At 37.9% G+C, this 23,026-nt stretch overlaps 2 protein-coding genes across 3 annotated transcripts in view; both read left to right on the top strand.

Annotated features, from left to right (window-relative positions):
- Window positions 1-14,549, top strand: part of LOC121304259 (unconventional myosin-Vb-like) — a 27,393-nt gene extending 12,844 nt beyond the window's left edge. The window contains exons 2-6 of one of the 2 annotated variants that reach the window (XM_041235289.1): window positions 4,428-5,086; window positions 9,132-9,247; window positions 9,630-9,719; window positions 9,920-10,069; window positions 14,107-14,549. In XM_041235289.1, the coding sequence (XP_041091223.1) occupies window positions 5,017-5,086; window positions 9,132-9,247; window positions 9,630-9,719; window positions 9,920-9,928 (285 nt within the window). In that variant the 5' untranslated portion in view covers window positions 4,428-5,016 and the 3' untranslated portion in view covers window positions 9,929-10,069; window positions 14,107-14,549. Of the gene's footprint in view, window positions 1-4,427; window positions 5,087-7,516; window positions 7,612-9,131; window positions 9,248-9,629; window positions 9,720-9,919; window positions 10,070-14,106 lie in introns of those variants that run through there. The other variant, XM_041235295.1, reaches the window with a different exon arrangement.
- Window positions 11,890-23,026, top strand: LOC121327200 (3-ketoacyl-CoA thiolase, mitochondrial-like). The gene is made up of 7 exons (XM_041271081.1): window positions 11,890-11,910; window positions 14,107-14,251; window positions 20,001-20,176; window positions 21,022-21,147; window positions 22,312-22,386; window positions 22,661-22,815; window positions 22,923-23,026. The coding sequence occupies exons 1-7, from the start codon at window positions 11,890-11,892 to the stop codon at window positions 23,005-23,007; spliced, it is 783 nt and encodes a 260-aa protein (XP_041127015.1). The 3' UTR covers window positions 23,008-23,026.

Genomic DNA, 23,026 nt, shown 5'->3' with positions numbered 1-23,026 from the left:
TAAAAAACATTTTTCAACAGCACGTTTGGTAGACACTTGATCTCTGAAGTGAAAGATATGCTAGCTACAAATAAAACAGAACTGTTTTCTGAGGACTCATTACAGCATGTAGTAAAATAACTGACATTTCTTATTGGCACTGTCTTTGTGCATGCCATGGGTAGTGTTTGTATTGACTAGTGTTTAAAATCCTATTTCAAGAATTGCCTCTGATAATGTGGGTCTGCATGGACTGGGTGAAGGTGGCCAGGGAATATTTTAATCTTTTTAAAGAATTACAGAAGCCCACAGAGCTACACTTTTTAATTGTCTTATATGCATGGGTACTACACTTAGGCTGACCACCCGCCCCTAATTGGGCAGGACAGTCCCGAAATTTAAAGCTCAAGCCCAGGTCCCGGGTTTAATGCCTCCAGGATGTCTTTTGACTCGAATCCGTAGACACAGTGCAATCTTACAGTTTAGCGCCACAGTCAAACTATACCATATCTGTTTATAGTGCATCATAGTAGCGCCCCTGCCGCATTATTTTGCAATGCCCGACACTCGCTCCCTCACCAGTTAAAACAACGAAAAAATGTATGTATATATCCAGGCTCGCTGCCATTGAGACAGAACAGCAACTATAGTGACAGCCAAATAGTCCACAACAATAAAAGCTACAAATAAACATATTTGAAATACAGACTTAAATGAAAACTAGCTCACAAATCTGTTATGCTGGTTCCATTTCAAATAATTTTACTTTCACAAGCACTGCAACTAATCATTATCACCCCCCACCTCCCTCTTCGAGGGAAACAGTAAAAAAAAAAAAAAAAAAAAAAAAAGTAAATATACCCCAGGATAAGAAATAGCAGTTGTCCCGTTTTTGCATTTTGAAAAGGTGGTAACCCTAATTTCACTGTATAACAATTTAAATGAATTTGGTGGGCTCAACACTTTGTATAGCAGTCTGAACCGCAAAATCACCACTCTAAAATGCAGCACAGTTTGGCAGCCTCAGCTTAGCAGTGTTACAGGCAGGACTATGGAGCAGGGCAGGGCCCATCTGAATTAAAGCAAATAAGGAGAGCTTAGTGGGGAGGTTTGCGTAACACCAGCCTGACTGCAGGCAATCATTGTAGACCATTCGAAATTCACAAAAAACCTAATAAAACTAAAAAGAATTATATTAACTTTAAAACATTTATGAGCTGTTTCTCTCTGTGGTACAAACACATGCTGCACATCATTCCGATGACAGCTCATTCAGCCTATGGTTTTGCTGCCTCGGAAGGCAGAAAAACAGATTTTGTTTTTAACATTGGTATTAAACTCATTCATGTTCCCTACCTGTAAGTCTGTATGTCAAGTGTAGGGGACATCACTGTAGATTGTGGAATAGTTTGAAAGCAGTAGCTCCGTTTGGCCTCCTTCACACACTGCAGTGCTCCCTTTCTAAACTGACGTGCTTCTTGATTTTTCCTTTCTGGTGCAACTGACCTTCTTGCTTTGTTTTTGTTTTTTCTTTTTGTATTCCTTTTCCTTGCCTGTTTCTTTCTGTCTGCCCCTCCTCCCCTTGGTTTCCAGCAAGACTCAGGATTGGGGCTACTTGAATGAAGATAGGGAGCTGGGCCTGGCCTATCAGGGTTTAAAGCAAGTCATCAGGTTACTACTTTCTTTCGCTTTTTGCTTGTATCTGTCTTTTCTTTACACTGGGGATGTGGGGTGCAGTGCAATGGACAATATATTTTTCACTTTTGCGATTGGTAATGAGGCTAAATAAACAGAACTTTTGTTACTATACCAGTGCACTCATGGTTTGCAATATTATTTATTTATTTATTTATTTATTTATTACCACTGTTTGGTGATATAGCAGTTGAGGCGAGGAATGTTACTATCGGGCACATTTAGTGTAATGTTTAAGAGGAACTGGAATGACAAGTTGTTATGGAGAGTGCAAAGGTGGGCCAGCAGAGGGCACTCTAATGAAGCCAGAAAGAGATGATGAGAGATTGCTGATTTCTCTATAGCTGCAATGCAGACATAACTCACAAGAAAATATGATTCTGCATTCTAACAAGCACTGCACTAAAATATCAATTCATTAAATAGTTAACACAGTCTGAAGCAGTGGCCTCTCTTTAAATATCTCTTATGTCAAACAAACAAAGCAATTTATTTTTATGTATGAGTAACAAACCAAACATATCAGCAGTAAGCACATGATTAATTTACTCAAATAAATAATATTTTTAGAACGCATAATTTAAAACAATTCACTTTGAGAGATTATTCCATCACACATCATTTTCTTCACGATCAATATTCATTCACAATTCAAGACCCTTAGTTAACCATCTTTTGAAGGAACATTTTTACCACTAAATACCATCTTTTTAACACTGGCATTGTGCATCTAAATATAGCAATGTCAAGCAATGTATTTTGTATATGTTTTAGCACCTTCCATGACGCAAGAATTTTACTTAAAGGACTTATCTCACGACAGGAAAAAAGCATTAACATTTGTAGGTGGAGGAAGTAAATGTGGCCTCATTTGCATAATGACATTTTAAAGCTATTCCCACATGCAAGAATCATCTTCCCCTCATCACACCCCTAGAGAGGGCTGTAGCTCAGATCGCTCCACCAGAGGATGATCGATCCAGCTGCTTGGCTGGGTGGACAACTGTTTGATATCAATGTCCCGTCCACCATTTCCTTTTGCACTACAGTACTTTTTATATAATAATAATAATAATAATAATAATAATAATAATAATAATAATAATAATTCAAAAATTACATTAAACAAATGAGAAACTTATTGAACAGGACATTTTATATTACAAAGAAAATGAATGACACTGTCAAGACATTAAATAAACACTTAACATTTATTTGCATTAAGTGTATCCCATGAATGCGACTATAGATGGGCTGATTCATTTTCATAAAAGGAAGCTTTTGCATGAGCAGGGCGGCACCATAAAGCCTAGAGGACATTCTGATGTTTTCAGTCACGGCACTCTTCTGTCGTCTCCTAGGGTCAGCGTTTAAAAAAATGACAGTAAGTTAGAACAGTAAATGGGGAACACAGTGGGTATGTAAAACTATTCTCTTCAGGAGAAAAATCCATAAGCAACATGTACTATTAGAATATTTACAAATGAATATAACGAATGAAGGTTATTGAGTTGTGCTTATTACAAGTGTTTAAAAACAGGTTCCCAGTTAATATTTGTAATAAATACTTATTAAGGTAAACATTTTGATGATTGTAGGAGACAGTGTTGCACAGGGCAGTCTTGGCCACCAATAAACTCCCAGTGCCCTTCTGTGGCAATATTGGTTTCACCCAGATATTAAACATGCTACAAGTAGGAGCCTTTGCAATGTGGCATCTCAGTAATGTTTTCTGGGGAAAAAAGAGAAATCCTTAAACTAACATATGTCTTATCAGGTTCTTTTTATCAATACGACCTCTGCTCCAGACTATTAACTGAGTATCACTTTCCCTTTTCCCCTACTTTCCCTGTATTGCCAGCCTGTATCAGTGGACTGTACTGTTGACAGAGTTAGTCACCTCTCCTCCTGAATATCCTACTGTTACAGTAGGACTCTGTTTATCCATACGCGCTTTTCACACATCCATGGACCCTTGGTGGACCTGGGTCCATGGATGTGTGAAATCAGTGGATAAATGAGGTGTCATTGCACATGACTGGAATGCATGAATAAAATACAGAAACTAGTGATGTAAACCAAATTAGTGTTTACTGGAGATGTATGCAACACAATATATTACAAAGGCAGACGAATGTTTTAAAATTAGTTTACTGTGACAGTGATACTCCTTGCAAAATCTTTTCAAAATGCGATACACCTCCAACCCCGTTTCCATAGCTTTTTCTGTTATACCAAAAAAATAATACTAAATAATACTACAAAATTACAAGATTGTAAGACATTTTATGATGGGAGTAAGCTATTCAGCCCCTCACACCTCACAATTTTCCTGTAAACTAAGTCACGTGGCTAGTATTACTGCTAATTTATTTCACTAAGTGTTGCTAATTTTCTGGTATTTCAAACAAAAAAATACAATACTATAAAAAAAAAAAAAAGTAAACTAAATAAACAAGCCTGCTGTGTAATTTAAACTTGTCTTACATTTTAACTAAATACGTACCAACAGCAGTTTGGTTTTCGTAATAGCTTTCTTAAACAGTTATTCTTTTGAACCTTGACTATTCTTTTGAAGTGCAGTTATGTTGGCTCAAGTTAAGTCACGGGACATTTGGACATTGTGTGGAATTTCTGCATGTGCAACAACTTTGAGATGTATATATCCTATGACTTAATGTACATCCTTTATGACACTTGGTAGTGTAAACATATGTGTGATTGTTTCATTGAATTGCATGTTATTGCCCTAGACTCCTGGAAGCCCAGCTGCAGTCTCAGAGCAGGCAATATGACGAGATGGACGCTCTGCGTACTCAGAACGAGGTTTACAATGAGAGCTGCTATCCCAGACCCTGCAGCTCTCCCCCGAGGCTCAAGTGGAGTACAGCATACAGCAGGAGATCACATGCCTCACCAACGAGAACCTGGTGAGGCATCTCAACCCCAGACTAGCTCTCAAGAGCCAAATAGCACACCTGTGCGCATCTCCAAGTCATAGTCATTTGTGAGTGCGCCCTGGCTAATGCAACCATTGCAATAAAATGCATGTGTATACTGATTGTGCAGAAAATTTAATTGTGTGCCAAAGGTGGGCCAGAGATTATAAAATCCCAAAATAATTTACTGTATATCAGTGGAAAGGCAAACAATGCAATTTTTATTTTCGTTTTGCAAAATACCCATTTTAGTTTTTATTCTGTTTGGTGAAATGAAAATGTAAGTAATTTCAACCAGGTATGCAGATTGTCACCATACACTACTATGTTGAGTTTTCTCTCTTATGATGATGTTGATGATGGTGATGATTATGGTGATGTTGTTGACTAGGACCTGAAAAAGATGGTAGAGAAACTGCAGAAGATCAAGAAGCAGCTGAAGATTTACATGAAGAAGGTTCACAAACTGAAATGTAAGTTTCTTTAGCAGAAGTCCAGCATGAGTTAATCTTCACCCCGATGATTGAGCAGGGTTCCAAGGCATCGTGGCTTTCTGATGGAAGTCTAATTCAACCTGGCCTTCTGTGTCTCTTCTGAAAAGCCATATTTTAAATACACCATACAGTGGATTCCTGTGCCACTTGATAAGACTTTTTCTGTAACAGAAATGTTCAGTTAAGAGTTCTGTTTCAGCACGTTTTTCAGAAATACCACTTCATCTATAATAAAGCAAAACTTTGAATAAATTTTTTTTCACAACAAGGATTTCCTTTAAGAATACTGATTCAGAATAGAAACAGAACACTGAATTTATTTAAGTGTGCTGAGATACAATGTGGTCAAAAAACTTGCATTCTGCACTGACTTTGCATTTGAATCCAGACCCCTTGGTCTTTCATTTTTCTCAGTCAGCCATTTTATCTGTACCCATCCATGTCAACTGGAGCGATTGTCACAATGCATTGAGAACCTGCAGGCAGCCTGCATGGTTCATGGCGACACTGACGGACTCACTACACTAATGTCTCTATTTCATGTTTTCTCTGGCTGGGAGCCCAGTGGGGCAGGTTCGATTGTAAATGTCAACATGTATATCTATGTATTATAGAAAAGTGCAGTTACCTTGCGAAATGTCAACACAACTCAGTGTTAGATATTGCAATGTTGAATATAACAGACTGCTGGGGAAATAATTCCAAGACTTTTCAAAAAGTGCCTTTCAAAGTGTTAAAAAAAGGATTTCCCAACAGTTATGGTTTGCAGATAACCAAAACCACTGATGATGCACCCTCTGACCAGGGTGATTAAACTATGAATGGACAAGGGATCACTGGGGACATGGCATTAGGGAACTATTAACTGGAATACTGTAAAGCCAATTTAAAACATGCTGTGAAAGTTATGTGCTCATCTTTGGACCTCACTCTGCACACTTAACGAATCCGTCACACTAGGTTATATTTATTGGGTGTTATATATCAGCCAAATAATGTTTCTGTGAGGGGGGATGTTTGGCATGTGAATACAGACAAATCCTTAGTTCGTTTATTATTTCATAATTCCAGCTGCAGAGCCTGCAGTGCAGCCTGAGAGGTGCCACCTTGAGCTGACTCAGCAGACGACAGACCAGAGAAAGGAGAAGGGAATGCTGGAGTATTACAAGGAGTGTAGACAAAGAGTGCAGATAAATGCAAAACATTTTAATAATGCCTTCATCCATTTTACACATGTACATCAGCAGAAAGTGAACATCCACTGCTCAACACCAGTGTCGGCGTTTGTCTTGCGACACTGTAGAAATTAAATCGTTTTTGATTAATGCCATGTTTTAGCAAGAAAAGCGCTTCTTTCCCCTGACGCTACAGTCAAAAGCAGAGGTAAGGACAATACTGAAGTTAGGATACAGGTCCAGCAAATGTCCCTGCACATATGTAGTTGAGCATTGCAGCAGGATGATACATTGGCTGGAAACACATTTATTTTTAATTTGTTTCCAGGTTCTTTCAAACACGCAGCTCTATGCATGTGATACACTTTCACTTCAAGCTTGCAGCACATGGAAAACGACATGAGCAAGCAGACTTTGTTTGTAGTATGTTGAAATTAGTACATTTTTAAACCTCTTACTGTTTTTTGGTTTAAATCCCGGGCTACTATGTGACACATACTGACATAAACCTGAACATTTGCTCTAAAACGTAAAAATGGCCCCATGCAATTGCAGGGGTTGCATGTGCCTAAAACCGTTACTGCACAACACATTGGGCCCGATCTTCGATCTTCGCGCAATCCCCTCGCTAAATTTGTGCGTCGCAAAAAAAATAGTGCTTTGGCACAAAATGAGAGATATTCCAAAACGGCAAAAAGTAGTTGCGAGACATTGGAATATAGCAGTTTTTTGAGCAATTCGCAAATCTGTTTGTGCCTCGCAAAACTGTCTGCGCATTCACTACCAATATAGCAACTGCACACAACAGCCAAGCGAGAATGCAGAGTGATGGACAGTCACCATTAGTAATGCGACAAGCTGCTGTCATTGGTGTTGCCACAGTATGAACCGATATGACAGCAGACGAGACCACACAATATATTGTGCACACATACATACGGACCATTCAAATACACAATTGGCTCCATAGCTAGTTGCTGAGTTTTCAAATTAATGTACTGATAACGCCACTGTTTAATTGAATACGGACAGTATTGTATCACAAGGAAATACTATCTAGGTTTCTTTATATAGGTTTTTGATCCGACATAGCTGTATGTTTTTGAAGTAAAATTTAAAAAAAAGGCTTTGCATACTGTCTTTTTTTTTTGAATGATTTTTTTTATATAAGTGTTTGTGTGTGTGAGTGGTGCCCTACGATGGACTGGCGTCCCGTCCAGGGTGTAGTCCCGCCTTGCGCCCTGTGTCTGCCGTGTTAGGCTCCGTCTCACCGCGACCCTGTAAAGGATTAAACAGTTAATGATAATGGACAGATGGAAATATGGCACAGTGAGCTTTTTTTTCTCTATTACTTGCTTGTTTAATAATAAAAACAACCCTATGTTCTAATTTAGGTATGTGCCTATCAAGCCCCACCACCTCTGCAGTCGCCTTGCAATGCACATCACAAAGCGGCATAATAAAGCACTTGCTTGATGTTTACTATTGCTGAAGTCTGACCTGACATTTCAGGACTAAGCTCTGTTGAAAATCCAGATAACACCTTCATGTTTCACTGTTTTCATTGTTTGATTTGGTTAGTTGTGTCATAAACTCAGTTTGAATTAGATGACTGCAAATGTTAAAATATTAATAAAAAAATTATCACAAACCATTTTGGACAATCTTTCATGATGTAGTTCATCAGCATGTGAAAAAGAAAATACAGAATGTGGAACACATCAATATAATCATTTGGTTTAAATCAACTAAGTTCTTTCGTGGACTGTGTGTTTGAACTTACCATGCTTTGCTTCAGTCCCAGTATGCCCTTATAAAAGTTTTTCATGTTATTTTTGAATGATATTTTTGCAGTTTTCCAGTGGTTATACTATGCATTTACCATAGTTTACCCTGGTTTGCCATATTTATGAATATGCTTTACCATACTTTGATATTCTTTACACAACTTACTTATGCTTTACAATGCTTTCACTATGCTTTATTACACTTTGATAGCCTTTTACTATGGGAAACTTACAAGGATGGCCGGCACACCGACTTTATATTGATGTGGTCCTGTTTTAATGGTATTGAATAAGAGCTTTTTTACTTTAGCTCAGAAGTTCTAATATTTGAAATCGACTGCAGACCTAGCCGACATTAATGACATTAATTTACTCTATCTAATGTGGTCTGTATTGAATCAATCAGGGTTAGCAGCTTTATGTAGAATTTATTTTAGAAAGTATAGCACTTAGAGACCTGAGCAATGGGAATTTGCAGGTAGTATTTTTTGTTGAAATTTAGGGATATTTACTCTGTTTCTACACATGCTGCACATTACCACTGCTCAAAAGAATAAAAACTCAATTTGTCAATAAATTTCAAAAAATAAAAAAATAAAAATTCTACGTATAGTGCTATGCAAGCTTGTCAAATTGAACAGAAATATACCGGACACTTTGAGTTAGTTTTTGAGTGTTTTTGTCAACTGTAATTAATATATAAATATATTCATTTACTGACCATCCATTGCCTTCAGTTCTTGGACCTGCCTGTAAACTATTGTAAGGTCCACGTCGTAAAAACTGCCAACAGGAGTTCTTGCAAGCAACGAGTTGGTTTGAGTTATCTGGATTCCTCTCAACTGTCCTAATATTGAAAAATAAAATGTTATTAAATGGTTCATTTATTTGAATTAATCGCATTTAAAATTTCTAGTAATAATTGCATTGCCTACAACTTACGTGTCTGCGCAGAATACAGTAAGTTGTAGGCAATGCCAGAATAGCAGTTATTACTTTAAATTTTTAATGTGATTAATTCAAATAAATTAACCATTTAATAACATTTTTTTTCAATGACAGGCCTGACAACCTACATCCTCTTCATGTGCATCAGGCACACAGATTACATGAATGACGACCAGGAGGTGCAATCCCTGCTCAACTCCACCATCAACGCCATCAAAAAAGTATTAAAGGTAAAAAGCATGCTGTCCCGGCTTGTTTGATCCATTCAGGTCATGTAATTCACGGTGCCATGCTTCTGCAAAGTGTAATATATTTATACTGATCCCAGAAAGTACAGGGGCAAAGTTTTTATTGATGTCGAAGGACTTGGGTGGGATTTACACAGCACCAGTTAGTGCAAGTACTGTAAAAACTGATTTTATATATTTATTTTTGCAACCAGGCTGCAGTCTTGTTTTACGCTGTCAGCACAGGGTCTGAGTTCATATCTATTTCCAGCTTGCCACACTGCCATATTACGGTAAAGGTGTATTTGTGCTTTACTGAACTATTTGATTCATTGATTCATTAAGACATTATTAATAAATGCTACATTGTATTACTCTGTTACAGAAACACAATAATGAAATTGAGATGACCTCTTTCTGGTTGGCTAACACCAGCCACCTCCTGCACTGTCTGAAGCAATACAGCAAAGATGAGGTGAGGCCCATACTTTGCTAAAGAAAATCAAGTATGTGGAGAGGAGAAATAAAGGTGGATTGTTGTGTATGAAGATAGTTCCATCTGGCAGAAGTTAGACCCCAAGGAGGGCTCATTTCATAATTCAGAAACACCATTTAAATGAAACGTGACACATTTGAACCTGTAAACCTTGTCGTTCTGTCAATGCTCCACTCAAGCCTTCATAACCCAGAATACAGCCAAGCAGAACAAGCATTGCCTGAGGAACTTTGACGTGGCGGAGTACAGGCAGGTCCTCAGCGACCTCTCCATTCAGATCTACCAGTAGCTCATCAGAGTGGCGGAGGGTATCCTGCAGCCCATGATAGGTGAGATCCTCTTCCTTGTCTTATTTTCTGTGCTTTGATTGATTCACTTCATACCTTCTATATACTGTAGGCTTCTACCTTGTTACCACACGTCGTCTTTCGACAGTTTACTTTTTGTAAAAGAGAGATCAAAGAACTGTGTGAAATAAATTAACGCATTGATAGTCAATAGGTGGACCATGGTCCGAATCCAGACCACTGGTACATTTTATATGCCAGTTTGTGCTTTGCTTGCATTCACACTGGAAATGCTGTGAATTTCACACAACATACGTAGTTCTTATGAGAGCGTGGCACAGTAGGTGTTGCTGTGATAGTAAAGTAGTAGATACACAGCGGGTGCTATGAATTAGTGTTATTAGCAGCTATAATCTTGTAGTTTTGTCTGCTGTAGCCTGTTATGCAAGTGTCAACCCCTCCCTTCTGTATGGCTAATACAATAACCGTCACTAGTACACTTTTTTGCAAATAAACAATTAAGATAGAATGTTCATAGCTTCTGTATGGTTTGTGTTCAGAAAATTGCCCCTCACAGAGACTATGCATGAGTACTAGAAAGCCCATTTTTGTTAAGTAGCTTTTCCAAGCTGAATACAATTTATTACCAATATCAGTAAAACCTAGGATACAGTGATCTTTTTTTAATAAAAAATGTTGTTCTGTTCCCTAATCATGGCTCAGGAAAACTCACAATATTGTATGAGACTTAAAATGATGGAAGTACAATGGACTGAACTCCGACCATGACAGATTAAAACCCTAACTTTGATATTGTATTGTTCAATAATCCGCCAAACTGTGTGCAAAGCTTCGTAATGAGTATGCTGATGTAATAATCTTCCAAATTGTCTAATTTTGAGATCCAAGCCAGTCTTGCAACCCATGCAATTACATTTGTTCTTCTCCGAAGCTTTTGCATATCACGTTATGAGTGCGGATATTCGTTCTCCAAGATGAACATTATTAATATTATTGATATCCATATTTTAACACAGAATAATAATAATAATAATAATAATAATAATAATAATAATAATAATAATAAATAATAATAATAATCTTTATTTTTATATAGCGCCTTTCATAGTGGCCCATCACAAATCGCTTTACAAGATATGAGACTAGGGTGTGTGAAGTATGCATCAGCTGCATAGTCATTTACAAGAACATCTCACCCAAAAGATGGAGCACAAGGAGGTTAAGTGACTTGTTCGGGGTCACACAGTGAGTGATCTTTGCATCTGCCTCCATATTGCTTTTGCTGAGCCAGGTGCCCAGGCAACCTGGGTTTTATTCCAAAAGGACTTCATATATTTCTTGCACATGGAAATAGGGTTTCAATGGCAGCACTGAATGATCCCATGAGGAACAGAATAGTGCATATACAGTAGTCTGCAAATTTATTACAACACCTCAAGATTTGTCATTTATATCCTTTAATACCTACCTGCATGAAAACCTCTGGGTGTGAGAATTTCAATTTTCGGTCAGTAATCAGGAATATAGAAACAATAGGCACTTGTGTGAAAATGTTAGACCACTTTGTGCTTTAATTAGGCATCTTAAACAACTTCTAAAAAATATTGATTGCATATGAACATCAAACCGAAACTACAGAAGCAATGAGGTATTCTAATACATATGCACACTACTGTATGCCAAGCACAAATTGATTTGTAATTAGGGAGTACTTTGTTTTGAAAATCTTAAAAAGGGATATGCCCTTTTATCAAAACAAGCATTGTATTTGCCAAGTACAAGTTGCTCTAATGTTATGCAGTAATCTCAGCACTCATACGAACCAAAATTATTCAAGGAACATGAGCCTCACTAATTTCAAAGTAGGTGTCATTCTGTTGAGGAAAATGGGAGCTCACTTCAATTGGGCAGACATGAATAATGTAAATCAGCAATGTCTTATTAACACCAAGAGGCTCTTCACACAGTACTTAATAAGTACAGTATTAATTTAACATTGATTTTATAAAACAAAACAAAAAAATATAGAGCGAAAAAAGGCACTTTACAGAGCATTAAAAAAGGACCAAAAAGAAAGTATGCAGAAAGAGTACACGGAACTGCAAACACAAGTCAAAAAGGAAGTTAGAAAGGCCAAGAGAAAAATAGAAATGAACATTGCTAAGGGAGCTAAAACCAATTCCAAAATGTTTTTCCAATATTACAACAGCAAGAGAACATTCAAAGAGGAGATTAAATGTTTAAGAGATACAAATGGTAAAATCGTAGATGAAGAAAAAAAAATAGCAAATATATTAAATGATTACTTTTCACAAGTTTTTACAAAGGAAGATACTGACCCTGCCCCACTGAACATGCCCCACATGTCATCCAGTTCCTATCCAGTTTTAAATAACTTTAGCATAACTGAGGCAGAAGTGTTAAAGAGACTAGGAGCTCTTAAAATAAACAAATCCCCTGGGCTGGATGAGATCCTCCCAGTAGTACTCAAAGAAATGAAAGAAGTAATTTACAAACCACTAACCAAGATGATGCAGCAGTCTCTTGACACAGGGGTGGTACCAACAGACTGGAAAATTGCAAACGTAATAGCGATCCACAAAAAGGGAAACAAAACTGAACCACGTAACTACAGACCAGTAAGCCTGACTTCTATTATATGCAAACTTATGGAAACTATAATAAGATCCAAAATGGAAAATTACCTATATGGTAACAGGGTCCTGGGCGACAGTCAACATGGTTTTAGGAAAGGGAGATCGTGTCTAATTAACTTGCTTGATTTTTTTGAGGATGCAACATCGATAATGGATAATTGCAAAGCATATGACATGGTTTATTTAGATTTCCAGAAAGCTTTTGACAAAGTTCCGCACAAAAGATTCATTCTCAAACTGAACGCAGTTGGGATTCAATGAAACACATGTACATGGATTAGGGAGTGGTTAACATGTAGAAAACAGAAAGTACTGATTAGAGGGAAAACCTCAGAATGGAGTGTGGTAACCAGTGATGTACCACAGGGATCAGTATTAGGTCCTCTGCTATTCCTAATCTACATTAATGATTTAGATTCTGGTATAGTAAGCAAACTTGTTAAATTTGCAGATGACACAAAAGTAGGAGGAGTGGCAAACACTGTTGTAGCAGCAAAGGTCATTCAAAATGATCTAGACAAGATTCAGAACTGGGCAGACACATGGCAAATGACATTTAATAGAGAAAAGTGTAAGGTACTGCACACAGGAAATAAAAATGTACATTATAAATATCATATGGGAGATACTGAAATTGGAGAAGGAATCTATGAAAAAGACCTAGCAGTTTTTGTTGACTCAGAAATGTCTTCATCTAGACAATGTGGGGAAGCTATAAAAAAGGCCAACAAGATGCTCGGATACATTGTGAAAAGTGTTGAATTTAAATCAAGGGAAGTAATGTTAAAACTGCACAATGCACTAGTAAGACCTCATCTTGAATATTGTGTGCAGTTCTGGTCACCTCGCTATAAAAAAGATATTGCTGCTCTAGAAAGAGTGCAAAGAAGAGCGACCAGAATTATTCCGGGCTTAAAAGGCATGTCATATGCAGACAGGCTAAAAGAATTGAATCTGTTCAGTCTTGAACAAAGAAGACTACGTGGCGACTTAATTCAAGCATTCAAAATTCTAAAAGGTATTGACAGTGTCGACCCAAGGGACTTTTTCAGCCTGAATAAAGAAACAAGGACCAGGGGTCACAAATGGAGTTTAGACAAAGGGGCATTCAGAACAGAAAATAGGAGACACTTTTTTACACAGAGAATTGTGAGGGTCTGGAATCAACTCCCTAGTAATGTTGTTGAAGCTGACACCCTGGGATCCTTCAAGAAGCTGCTTGATGAGATTTTGGGATCAATAAGCTACTAACAACCAAACGAGCAAGATGGGCCGAATGGCCTCCTCTCGTTTGTAAACTTTCTTATGTTCTTATGTTCTTATTCTCTTTACAATTCCACACAAACTATCACAGTTTTTTCTTTAAATAATACAAATTTGTATTTGTTTTTTTCTTCATAGTATCAGCTACAAGGGCGCAACGATCATCAGCAGCTGCTGCTGGACATCAAACACGTTCCCTGTCGTTTTCCCTTACACCCCTTCAGCTCTCAGCCTGGAGACCTTGCACATACCAGCCAGTCTGAACCTGGACTTCATAACCAGGGTTTGATTCCTCTGCACTGAACAAGACATGGCTGTGACAGGCCCAGTCTGCAACCTGGTGAAAAGAGCCTGAATAAGGTGGAGGCTTCAGGGCCAGCTTTGAGCTCTGATGGGACTTTCTATATAATGGTAGTCAGCTTATCAAAAGACTTCCAAATGAACCTCTAGTAACATTAAGCAGTTTTTTATTTATTAATTTTTTATTGTCCTTTAATAGTGTCACTTCATTATGATCAATATATGTGACATATACAACAGCAATGTTGCTTGGTACAGTAGAAAAAGCATGTCTGTTTGGAAATTCTACTACTACTAATAAATAATAATACTAATACTATGACTACTATTACCACTAATAATAATAATAATAATAATAATAATAAATAATAATAATAATAATAATAATAATAATAATAATAATAATAATTATTATGTATTATTATTATTATTATTATTATTATATTATTATTATTATTATTATTATTATTAGTAGTAGTAGTAGTAGACGCAGTATTCACAAGCCACTTAGAAGTGAATGCATTGTCACACTTAAATATACTCTCCAACACCCTAGTGGCTATTTGTTTTCAGTTACTAGTAAGAGAGGAAAATATTCACATTGTTGATAAATGAATGAAATATGAAGTGTTTGAAGTTATTTTTTGAAATTTGCATTCTTAATGTTGCTAGGTTGTCCTTGTTTTCCTGCCTCTGATTTGTCCCTGTGTATGGTAAAGAGCCTCTAGCCATCCATTCTGTGCCAGAGATGACCATTCAACTGAAGTAAACCTTCATAATAAAGTGACACTGTAATTCAAGGAACTGGGTCCTCTATAAGCGCACAACAAATAAACGCCAGTCAGGCATGACTTATCACTGTAGATTCAGACAATTTAATGTAAACTTCATAAATGTTACAACAATTGTTTCAGCTGATGGTGATATATAGTACAATCTTATGTAAGATGCTGTATAGACATTCTAAAAGGGCTTATTTTTAATATGGAAACAGCTACAGTTCTAAGTTTACTTTTGTTTGGTGGGTTCAACTCATGTTGATAAACCAAGCCTTACAGATCATCTTGTGGCACGCTGTGGAAGATGCAGCAATAGGTAGAAATTGGAATGTCCTCCCTTGCTTCACTGTTGAGCACAACGTGTATCTGGATACATGACTGGTGTATTTATGCCTGGATTGTGATCTTAGTAGTAAAACGATACAGATGTAAAATAATTTGCTTACAGATGTTGATATACATATATATATATATATATATATATATATATATATATATATATATATATATATATATATATACAATACAGGTAGTTGACATGATTTATTACTAGCGGTATGGCTAGCTAGCTCGAGTTCCGTGACCACCTAACAGACGTTCTAGATGATTGAAAGCCTGTTGCTACTGATTTTTGTTTATATTACGTAATGGTAATATTGAAAGTGGAGTTCAGTATCACAAAACCACAACATGTTTTCAAATGAATTGGCACAACTTGCTATCGGTGCTCAGGTGAGGCCAGGACTGCATGTAGTTATTCAGGTCAGGATTCAAAGTGAGTTGGTGGAGCTCTGTGGAGATGCTCACATGGTGCCCACTGGTCCTGTCCTTGGCTATAGTGTTTTTGTCCCTCATCCTTCATGAGCACGACACAAGCATTGTGTGAACTAATATATATATTCAGAAGGGGTGGGTGGGGTATATTATTATATCTGGGTATATCTGAATATGAATTGTACTGGTGAGAGAAAAGTGATTAAAATTAAAAATGATGCTAAAGTTTTACCTTTTGAACAAACATGTTAACTACACATATTGTCTTCTTTCTGAAAACAAGCATAAAAAACTTCTAAATATAACAATTCAAAACATTTGAAATAAATTGGAAAATGTCCTTATTTTCTTGACAAACCACATGCCAGTAGTATTTTGCATCAACCAGCAGCACAATAGTTGAAGGAGTAATGAATTCTCCTTCACAATATTATCCTGTTTTCTGCTACCACCAGAACGATCCATTAGTGCGGTTATTATAGTCATTTTTGTATTTCAGGCTGGGATTCACCTCACAGATTATTACAAATTTCTAAAAAAAACTTTGAAGCAGCAGCATTTTGTTAATCTTGCCACTAGGAGGCAGAAGAGTGTGAGAAACAGCATTACTATAACAGCAGTTTCATTTCAGGAATATACTATAATCTTTCTTTAGTCAGTGAAAAAATCTATATCATTAGCTTTAGTGCCATACTGTGTTCCCAGTTTGCTAGCTGCAAAGCAGAGGAGAATGTGAAACTGTTCCAAGTTGAACTTGTTTGACTTTTCCATGAGCCAGGGACAGCAGTGACCTGATCTTTGGCTGCGTTAAAAGACAAAAAACCATCCTGACTTCCTGTTTATGTCTTCAAGCTGCACTCTTTTCTTCACAAATGAATTTAATGGAGGCCACAGTGGCCCTTTCCGTGGCAATCATGTGATTTGTTTGGAACAGGTAATTTGTTTCCGCAGGTTGACTCACCGGAGAGGTCAGACAGGTCAAAATTGCAACGGACGGAGATTGACCTCAATTTACAGCAACAAGACCATACCTCACATCTATAGAAATGCCATTAATTCTATAATCTATAATTACAAACTGCACAGTGCCATTTCTGAGGCAATACAGCAGATTAACATGTACAGCTCTGTAAAAAATTAAGAGACCACTGCAAAATTATCAGTTTCTCTGGTTTTACTATTTATAGGTATTTGTTTGGGTAAAATGAACATTTTTGTTTTATTCTATAAACTACTGACAACATTTCTCCCAAATTCCAAATAAAAATATTGTCATTTAGAGCATTTATTTGCAGAAAATGACAACTGGTCAAAAAAACAAAAAAGATGTAGTGTTGTCAGACCTCGAATAATGCAAAGAAAATAAGTTCAGATTCATTTTTAAACAACACAATACTAATGTTTTAACTTAGGAAGAGTTCAGAAATCAATATTTGGTGGAATAACCCTAATTTTCAATCACAGCTTTCATGCATTTTGGCATGCTCTCCACCAGTCTTTCACATTGATGTTGGGTGACTTTATGCCACTCCTGGTGCAAAAATTCAAGCAGCTCGGCTTTGTTTGATGGCTTGTGACCATCCTTCTTCCTCTTGATCACATTCCAGAGATTTTCAATGGGGTTCAGGTCTGGAGACTGGGCTGGCCATGACAGGGTCTTGATCTGGTGGTCCTCCATCCACACCTTGATTGACCTGGCTGTGTGGCATGGAGCATTGTCCTGCTGGAAAAACCAATCCTCAGAGTTGTGGAACATTGTCAGAGCAGAAGGAAGCAAGTTTTCTTCCAGGACAACCTTGTACTTGGCTTGATTCATGCGTCCTTCACAAAGACAAATCTGCCCGATTCCAGCCTTGCTGAAGCACCCCCTGATCATCTCTGATCCTCCACCACATTTCACAGTGGGTGCGAGACACTGTGGCTTGTAGGCCTCTCCAGGTCTCTGTCTAACCATTAGATGACCAGGTGTTGGGCAAAGCTGAAAATTGGACTCATCGGAGAAGATGACCTTACTCCAGTCCTCTACGGTCCAATCCTTATGGTCTTTTGCAAACCTCAGCCTGGCTCTTCTTTGCTTCTCATTGATGAAGGGCTTTCTCTAACTTTGCACGACTTCAGCCCCTGCCCCTAGGAGCCTGTTTCGAACCGTCCTCGCCGTGCACTTCACCCCAGCTGCCGTTTGCCATTCTTTTTGTAGGTCACTTGATGTCATCCTACCGTTGCTGAGTGACATTCGAATGAGTTGGCGGTCATCCCGGTCAGTGGAGTGTCGTTTTCACCCTCAGCCGGTCTGTAGCTTTGTTGTCCCCAATGTGTGTTGCTTGACCTTGTTCTTATGAACCGCCGTCTTTGAAATTTTAAGGATGGAAGCAACCCGACGCTCACTGTATCCCTCTGCCAGTAAAGCCAGAATTGAACCCTTCTTTTCCTCACTCAAAACTTTCCTTTTCAACTCTTTGGGCATGGTCAATAGTTATTTTTTGATTCCAATTACTTTTGAGGTATTACTAGCGTTGTTTTGCCATCCAGCTAGTCCTATTGCGAGAGGATAGTGATGACCACAGGAACCAGTTTCAGTGTATGGTACCACTACGACCCTGCCTAGATCAGGCTGTCCCTCCAAACTGGATGACCGAGCAAGAAGGAGACTGATCAGAGAGGCTACCAAGAGGCCAATGAATTTTGCAAGAGCTACAGGCTTTTATGGCCAAGACTGGTCAAAGTGTGCATGTGACAACAATATTCCAAGCACTCCACAAATCTGGCCTGTATGGTAGGGTGGCAAGAAGGAAGCCATTACTCAAGAAAGCCCACCTTGAATCCCATTTTGAAGTATGCAGAAAAACATTCTGTTTCACTCTGATTCTGTAGCCATGTGGCAAAAAGTTTTGCGGTCTGACGAAACTAAAATGGAACTTTTTGGCCTAAATGCAAAGCGATATGTTTGGCACAAACTCAACACATAGTGTGAAGCATTGTGGCGGCAGCATCATGTTATGGGGATGTTTCTCATCAGCAGAGACTGGAGCACTTGTCAGGATAGAAGGGAAAGTGAATGAGGAGAAGTCCTTGAGGAAAACCTGCTGCTCCCTGTAAGAAAGCTCAAACTGGGATGGAAGTTCACCTTTCATCATGACAATGACCCAAAGCACACAGCCAAAGCTACACTGGAGAGGCTGAGGAACAAAAAGATAAATGTCCTTGAGTGGTCCGGTCAGAGCCCCAAATCCAATCGAAAATTTGTGGCATGACTTAAATATTGTTGTCCATCAATGCTACCCAAGGAACTTGACAGAGTTTGAAAAGAAGAATGATAAAATATTGCCAAATCTAGGTGTGCAAAGTTGGTAGAGACCTATCCCAAAAGACTCACAGCTGTAATTGCTGCCAAAGGTGCTTCCACCAAATATTAACTCAAGGGGGTGGAGACTTTTCCAGTTATGATCTTTCAGTTTTGTATTTAATATTTTTTTCTCAATAAAAACTTTTTTTCCCTTTAACAGTGTGGAGTATGGTGTGTAGATAAGTGGGAAAAAAATCCTCATTTAAATGCATGAAACTCTGAGACACTGACACAACAAAATGTGAACGTTTAAGGGAGTGTAGACTTTCTGTAGGCACTGCATGAAGACATTAATAAGGAGGGGTTCACATAACATTTAACATTAGGATCTCATGTGATTACCAGCAGAAAAGGTTAGGTACACCCCAAAATTAGGGGTCATCATCGAAGTCGCTGTCTCGCTCCACTTCCTCCTCTGACAGTTCAAACAATTGGAAGTGGCAGTGGCAGTGGCAGTGGCAGTGGCAGAGACCACAACAATAGCTATTTCTTCTCTACATATAAACAGGCACTAGTCCTACCGTTCTATGTCGGCATAAAATCCATTAGAAAAACCACAACAGTCACAGAGCAAAAAATAAGCCAAACTAAACTCATCACAACCGCTATCAGTCAGTAATCCAAAACAAGGACAACAAAACGCAGATATTTAGTTTAGTTAAAGGTGTGTTTTTTTGTGCACCTCTGTTAATAAGGCTATTATAATAAGGATGTCTAGGGAAATGTAGATTTCAGCTTGTATCTTGTAGAAACTGCACACAAACTGATTTACAATGCAAGAGGAAATGTGTAGCCTGAATTTTATTTATTTATTTTATTTATTATTTTTTTTAAAGCTCATGACGCTGGTCACTTCAGTGCAGAGATTGCTGCTGTGGAGGCGAAAACGAAGAAAGGGAAACAGCTCATGACCGAAGATGATCATCCCAGACCTCAAACCACACTTGAGCAGTTGGCCAAACTGCAGCCAGTCTTCAAGAAGGGTGGAACTGTCACTGCAGCAAATGCTCCAGTAGATTTTATATAGCCCCTCCTCCCACACACTGTTGCAGAGGCAGCTGGCAACAAAAAAGGTGTGTGGGGGGGTATAATCTATGGTTTAAATAGGGAGACTGATTAGAGGTTTTTAGTAGTGTGTTCTTTTTAATAAATGTTCCACTTACTTGGGTCATTCTCAGTGATTATTCAGACCAATGAGTGGTGTCCATGTTGCATCAGAAACCCAATTTACTGTAAAGTAATAATATAATTATTATATTAATATCATTTCTTTCACCACACATTAGTGAAATTGTACACAAAAATGCAGTTTAGTTGATACATCTTGCCTCCAGTGTTATAGACTTTACTAGGTCATTAATTATGAGTGCAAGATGTATAACCCTGGCTGCTCTTGCTCAGTCTTTCCTCTTACTCACCTTATTTGTTGAGTTCATGACATTTTTTAATAAATTAATGTACTATGGTACTCTCTGTTGTAGGATTAAATACCAGCTCACCTATTAACAGAACTGGACTTTGTTGAACTGGTCACAATAAAGAGTTTACTGTATGTAATGTGAGGTTTGTGTATGACTTTAGGTAGGAGGATACATGTGCGATGTACATATGTAGTACTATTCCCTCCAGTTCATGTTTTTAAACTTTTTTTTTTCAAATCTACAATATCAGTAAGGCATTACCATAAGACTATCTTTCTGCATGCTCGTCTGTTGCTCTAGGCGAAGCCAGTCAAAAAGAGCAGTGCCTTTTGAGGCAGGACTTTGTTTCAGATATGCACTGCTCACCCAGCTTGGCATGATGGTTTCTCATCTAAATACCCAACTGCCTGTCCCACGCTTCTGTTGTAACTTTTAGGGGGTGTCTGATGGAGCTGCTGCTGTTGTGATTGCCAGTGAAGATGTAGTGAAACAGCATAAGCTTACCCCATTGGCTAGAATTGTAGTTTACCATGTGTCTGGGTGTGATCCCAGCACCATGGGAATTGATAAGTGTTTCAAGGGGTACTGGATTATTAGATCTGATACAAATCTTCAGAAAATGTAATCAACTTTACATTTTAAAATGCTTGGGTGGAGAGAGAGCCCTTTTCTCTTTACTGCTCAGTTTTTAAGTTTAATTGAAATCAAGTTTTGTGAGAACTTTGGGGTTACTTATGTTGCTTGCACATAAGTTACAGGCAGGCACGTCTTGTACCAAACACTACAGTGTTTATAAGACCATGAATAAAGTGCAGCGTTTCATCATTGAAACTGAAAATGATAGACACTGCGTTTTTCACACATACCAAATTGCTTTTTAAGTTAATCTGAAGAGTTATATTAGCAAGAAATAACTTAATTTATGGGATAAATCTTCACAATCTCCACATAGTAATATACAGTTTGTTAATATTTTCTGGAACAAATCTTAGTAAATCTGCCTTTTTTATTTTTTATAGGGGACAGAAATGTTCACTAGTTTATAGCTTTTTTATTACTTTTTATTATGTTTCTCTGGCCTCAAGAATCTTTCATTTAGACTTTTATTTGTATTGCTGATCCCAAGAGTGATAGTAAGTGCTTTTTTATTCAACCAGGCTTCGTTCTTAATCTTCATATTGATTATGTATTAAATTTAGCTGCATATGCAAGTACCATAAACTAAGACTGAAATAATCTTGGGTGTGCGAAACTTGCTAAAACGTCAATAAGTGGCTATAAACTGTAATGGCTTGATTTTATTACCCTCGAGACATTAATTCAATGCAAGTGTTTTATTTCTTATCCTGGACAATATTATCTGTTGGTTTGACTTTAAAGCACTGAAGATGTCACATTCTTGCACTGTACATTATAGGAATGGGCCCTATTGCTGACTCAGAATCATGCGTCTGATAGTCTCCCAAATTAACTACCCTGTAAGAGTAATCTTTTAAATAATTCTCTTCAGTTTTTCAGGCTGTAATCTATACTAAAGTATTACAGTATATTAAGGTGCTGTGAAATTTGTATCATTTGTACATGGCAGTAACACCACAACTTAATAATATAAACAAACTGGGGTCAACTTTAGTCTTTACATTTAGACTATTCTAAATGGCACTCATTATTTATTTATTTTCAATCTAATGATTTTGGTGTGTTGTGTTTTTTTAACATGTATAACTCAGGACCTGTACCAGCAATCAGCGGAGCTCTGAAGAAAGCTGGACTTACTCGTAAGGATATGGATTTGGTAGAGGTAAGTAGACAAGAAGAGCTCCCTTGGGCGTTTGCATCAGTCATTTTTTCCCTACTGAAAGTGAGATTTTTCCATTGATATTCTTAACATTTATTTCAAAGCTGTCTATACCAGACTTGACTCCTTTGGAGAGTTAAACAGTATCTACAGTACTTTATATTTAGTAGAACTAACTGCTATATATATATATATATTTTTTAACTTTGCTACACAAATGTTCATCCTTTGTTGTAGAAGTTTGTATTTTGACCATTATACCCCCCTCCTTATCCAGGTAAACGAGGCATTTGCCCCCCAGTACCTGTCTGCAGAGAAAGCCCTGGGACTGGATCCGGAGAATACCAATGTGAACGGAGGTGCCATTGCTTTGGGCCACCCTCTGGTAGCCTCTGGCTCAAGAATAACTGCACACCTTGTTCACAAGCTCAGGTAAACTGGCAACTATTGTCCTTGCACTGTAATCCTCAATGTATCGGTCTGAAAATGCTTACACAGTGACCAAGAGGCAGGTACCATTCATTTATTTTTCTTCCCAGGCGACGTGGTGGTACATATGCTGTTGGATCAGCCTGTACTGGTGGCGGGCAGGGCATTGCCATTATCTTTGAGAACACCCATTGAGCAAAGACATGAAAAGGGT

The sequence above is a fragment of the Polyodon spathula genome, chromosome 2, assembly GCF_017654505.1.
Source record: "Polyodon spathula isolate WHYD16114869_AA chromosome 2, ASM1765450v1, whole genome shotgun sequence".
In the NCBI taxonomy this organism is placed as follows: Eukaryota; Metazoa; Chordata; class Actinopteri; order Acipenseriformes; family Polyodontidae; genus Polyodon; species Polyodon spathula.
The sequence above is the reverse complement of the archived record's forward strand: the minus strand, read 5'-3'. Positions and strand labels throughout refer to the sequence as shown.